This window comes from Lolium perenne, chromosome 7 (assembly GCF_019359855.2).
Source record: "Lolium perenne isolate Kyuss_39 chromosome 7, Kyuss_2.0, whole genome shotgun sequence".
NCBI lineage: Eukaryota > Viridiplantae > Streptophyta > Magnoliopsida > Poales > Poaceae > Lolium > Lolium perenne.
In genome coordinates, this window is record NC_067250.2 from 246,134,731 (window position 1) to 246,139,049 (window position 4,319).

The 4,319-nt window shown below is 47.3% G+C and overlaps 1 protein-coding gene across 1 annotated transcript; it reads left to right on the plus strand.

The window, feature by feature from the left end:
* The first annotated feature begins 270 nt into the window (after nt 1–270).
* Nucleotides 271–1,339, plus strand: LOC127313171 (abscisic acid receptor PYL9). Its single transcript, XM_051343721.2, has one exon. The coding sequence runs from the start codon at nt 507–509 to the stop codon at nt 1,113–1,115; it is 609 nt and encodes a 202-aa protein (XP_051199681.1). The 5' UTR covers nt 271–506; the 3' UTR covers nt 1,116–1,339.
* The last annotated feature ends 2,980 nt before the right edge of the window (nt 1,340–4,319 follow it).

The following is a 4,319-nucleotide window of genomic DNA, read 5'->3' on the forward strand; positions in this document are numbered from 1 at the left end:
TCAGATTTTTTGACATTTACATTTAAAAAGACATTTCAAAAGGAGCATATGCCCGTGCCAAAACGCCCCGTCCGCAATCTTGCAAAATGCAAATAAAGCGTGCTCCCCTGGCCTGGCTGACATACCCACCCTGTAAACATGAGTGTGTTGACGCTGTTTCCGAAACGCAAACCCACGCAGCTCGCACGCTGGCACTACTTCATCACCTGTACAATCCTCCAGTGAAAAAGTGGCTGCTTGTCGGCTTCCTCGTAACCCGCGCCTCACTCGCTAGATACTGTAGCTCTCACCATACCCGTGCATGGATGTCGATCGATCGATCGATCACCTCCCCTCCGTGCTCCCTGCTCCCTGCTCCGTCTCCGTCTCTCCCTCGCGGCCATCCTCCTGCCACTGCCAGTATATAACCATCCCTCCCTGACCCCATCAGCCATCTCACACCCATCAAGAAACACGCTCACCAGCTACATCTTGGGAGACAGAGACAGGGGTTCCGCGCGCGCGCGATGGAGGCGCACATGGAGCGGGCGCTGCGGGAGGGGGTGACGGAGGCGGAGCGGGCGGCGCTGGAGGGCACGGTGCGCGCGCACCACACCTTCCCGGGCCGCGCGCCGGGGGCCACGGCCACCTGCACGTCGCTGGTGGCGCGGCGCGTGGCGGCGCCGCTGCGCGCCGTCTGGCCCATCGTGCGCAGCTTCGGCAACCCGCAGCGGTACAAGCACTTCGTGCGCACCTGCGCGCTCGCCGCGGGCGACGGCGCCAGCGTCGGCAGCGTCCGCGAGGTCACCGTCGTCTCCGGCCTCCCGGCCTCCACCAGCACGGAGCGGCTCGAGATCCTCGACGACGACCGCCACATCCTCAGCTTCAGCGTCCTCGGCGGGGAGCACCGCCTCCGCAACTACCGCTCCGTCACCTCCGTCACCGAGTTCCAGCCCGGGCCCTACTGCGTCGTCCTCGAGTCATACGTCGTCGACGTGCCCGAGGGGAACACCGAGGACGACACCAGGATGTTCACCGACACCGTCGTCAAGCTCAACCTCCAGAAGCTCGCATCCGTCGCCGAGGAGTCCGGCGCGGGGGCGCCTGGGTCTGCCGGATCGCGGCGGCGGAGCTAGGAAAGAGGCGGGAACTCCCCTGCAACTTCTCGTGGTGTGGTGGCGGCGGCCGGACGGCGCCGCGGTTGTTAGCTGTTACTCTGTTCCGTTCTGTTCTCTTCTTTCCTCCTTCACCCTTTTTTCTCCCTTTTCTGTTTGTCATTTTCTCTCTTCCTTTTTTTCCGTTGGTGTAGAAAAGCCTTCGTTGGTGTGGCCTGCTTTTGTTGTCTACTATCATTTTGGTCTTTTCTCTGCTTGCCTGCCTGCCGTTTGTGTAATCCTCACTTTCTGCCTTTCTGATGGCTGGTGACAGCGATGATGAACAGAGGAAAACTAATCAAGTTGCTGTTGCTTTCCACAATGATAATACGGTTATGCTTTTATGTAAACGGAGATATTTCTTCCTACTTTTTACCCTTGTACCCATCAAATATGCTAAGAGCATCACCACTAGCAGCTTCAATAACCATCACAATAGGTCTATTGAGGTGCCCGCTAAATGTTGGGCTCACCAACTGTTCAATAACTTGCCGCCAGCCCTGTGCCGGCCCGTACAGGCTCAAGACATACGCCACGCCTCGTGCATTGTCGAATGGTCGCCCGCTTGGCAGGCGTTGTGAGTGCTCCAACGGCGGGTCAAGTACGCGACAATGGCGGGTGAATCGACTTCTGGATTGGCTTTCGAGACGCCAGTGTTAAATGGCGCCACAACCCGCCGACCTACCTCAAATAAGCATCTATTTATCCCTTTCGCTCGTACAACATCGATTCAACACCATCCTCGCCTCCCTTTCCTTCTCTCTCTCTCTCTCCCATTGTTGCCACAGATAGGCCTTGGGTGAACTACCACAAGGCTACCAAGCTCGCCAAGTACGGCATCCTCACGCCGCCTAAAGCAACGGTTCCGAGGGGCTTCGCCATCAGGTTTGATGGGGTGTCTGCGCTGCCCGTACCCGTTGGGAATGACTTCGGAAAGAGATCTTCCGATGCAGGAAGAAGCAAGCGATGTGGCTCGACCCCATGTACGATGTAAATAGCGGCTACTGGCCCACGCTATTTCACGAGGAGAGAGAGCCGGCGCTGAACCGCTTCACCGACGAGAATCCACCATCGGATGCGATTCTAGCCAGTGCCCGGCTGCGCCATCAAGGACGTCATCGAGAACGCCCGCCGCATAGGCTTCATTCGGTCGAGAAAGAATTGTAGTTTAAATTATTTGTATACTTGTAAAATTTCTTGATTTTCAATTAAAATCAACGGTTTCGTAATTTTCCGATTTTTATTGGAACCACCGATGTGGGCAGTCGCTCCTAATACGAAGGAAACGTATGCCAAGACCCTCTACAGAGCATGTCCTGCAAGGACGCCGGTTGAGATGCTCAAAAAGATCGAAGATAGGAAAGCCGTCTCATCCATCTCGTATGTCCCTTTTTAGAACTTTAGGCGATTCCGAATAATTCTGAGTGGGCTCTAATCAATCCTAGCTGATCGAATTTTGACCAAATTAATGGAACCAATCAGAACAGTTGTTGCAAAAGCAGTGGCTACCATAGCTCTAGTAAACCAAAGCAGAGCACCACTTATAAAAGAGGCAGCGAGAGGAACCCGGAAGCGCCATGGATTAGGACAAGTCACTCCTTAAAGCAAAAGTGATTCCAGGAGAAGAGTGTGCACAACTCTGTCCGAGTCGTGGTGGTGGTCAGGAAATACTATCTAGGTAGCTGACTAATTGCTTATTGGGTGGCTAAGCTGCTCTGTGGGGTCACTGTGTGGCTTCATGGGTCTCACACCCTTTTCCTTTCAACACTTCATTTTCCAAAACGTAAACTTCCACAATCGGAAGGTATTCGAAAGTATTATATTGCTAGTGCGTGTTTAATAGTTATAATAATGTCAACTGCTTCAGGTGGTGTCCAAGGAGACGACACAGAAAATAGTAGTACATCCTGAATACCTAATGCCTCGTCTACTGATTAAGCTGAGATTTGGTTGTTAACTTTCAAGCTTGACAACTTTAGCTGTAAACTTTCTATGCCAAGGTAGTTTTAGGCACTCCTCCGTTTTAAATTAGTAGACTCATACGTTTCTAGATTTTTTATGCATTTGTAAACGAATCCACGGGGAGTAATTCAAAACGGATGGAGTACTTGACAATCCAATCGAGACATAGGAAATCGTGAAAATAAGATTCTTAGAGTATTACTAGATTTCTACCGATAGATGCAGTGACTTGGGTACACTTCCTTTTCTAAAAAATAAATTTAAATATCTAATGTCTTTCAGAAAAAGTGGAAACCTGAAACTTCAAAAATAGTTTCAAAAACACAAAGTACTAGGGAAATTTATGAAAAATCGTAAGTATTCTAGATAACAAGAAAATTTCAAAATTAATTAACATTCTTTTACATAATTCATTTTTCTTTTGTCAGCTTTTACAATTATTTGACTTATTATGACTTTTTATTTGGGTTTCTAGAACGTTTCCATTGAGATTCTTGATTGCTTACTTGGCTCATTATTTACTTCTATAACTTCCTTTTTTAAAACAAATATTAAGTAATACTAGGGTATATTTCTCTATGATATAACAAGGAAAACCTGTAAATGGATCCTTGTATTATTTTGTATGTGGTTTTTCCAAAATTTCAAATCTTATTCTCTAGTTCTTGGAAAGATATAGAGTTTGCTTTTTTGTTTCAAAATTGCAGTGTAAAGAAAAAAGTGAAGTTTCAAAAATTAATTAAAGTTGTGTTAACTTTATTGGGACTTGTAGGTTAGCTCTTTTTTTTGTTTCTGAAAAACTATGCCAGGTGCATGAAAATTATTATTTGGAATTTCCAAAAAAAGGTTATTTTCCAAAAAAAAAATGCCTAAGAAATTATTTCAAGTCCAAGTTTCCCAAAATTTTAAAGCTCCACAATTTGTGCCATTCCCACCATCTCTTTGGGGTTGTCACAGTGTTTTTGAAACTTCCCCGAGCAGGTAACCAATACTTTGCCATCCCTAGTTTCCAACTACTCTCTCTGGTTCAGTTTATAAGGCATGCATGTAGTTTAAGAAAAACTTTAACCACCGAGTTTGTCAACAAAAATAAGAGATGTATGCCATAAAAACTAAAGTTTGCAATGGTATATTGTTTGTGGCATATAATTAATATTTGTTAACCAAACTAATGGTCAAAGTTCTTTCTTGGTCTCTCGATTTGTATGTCAAGTTCTATTAAAT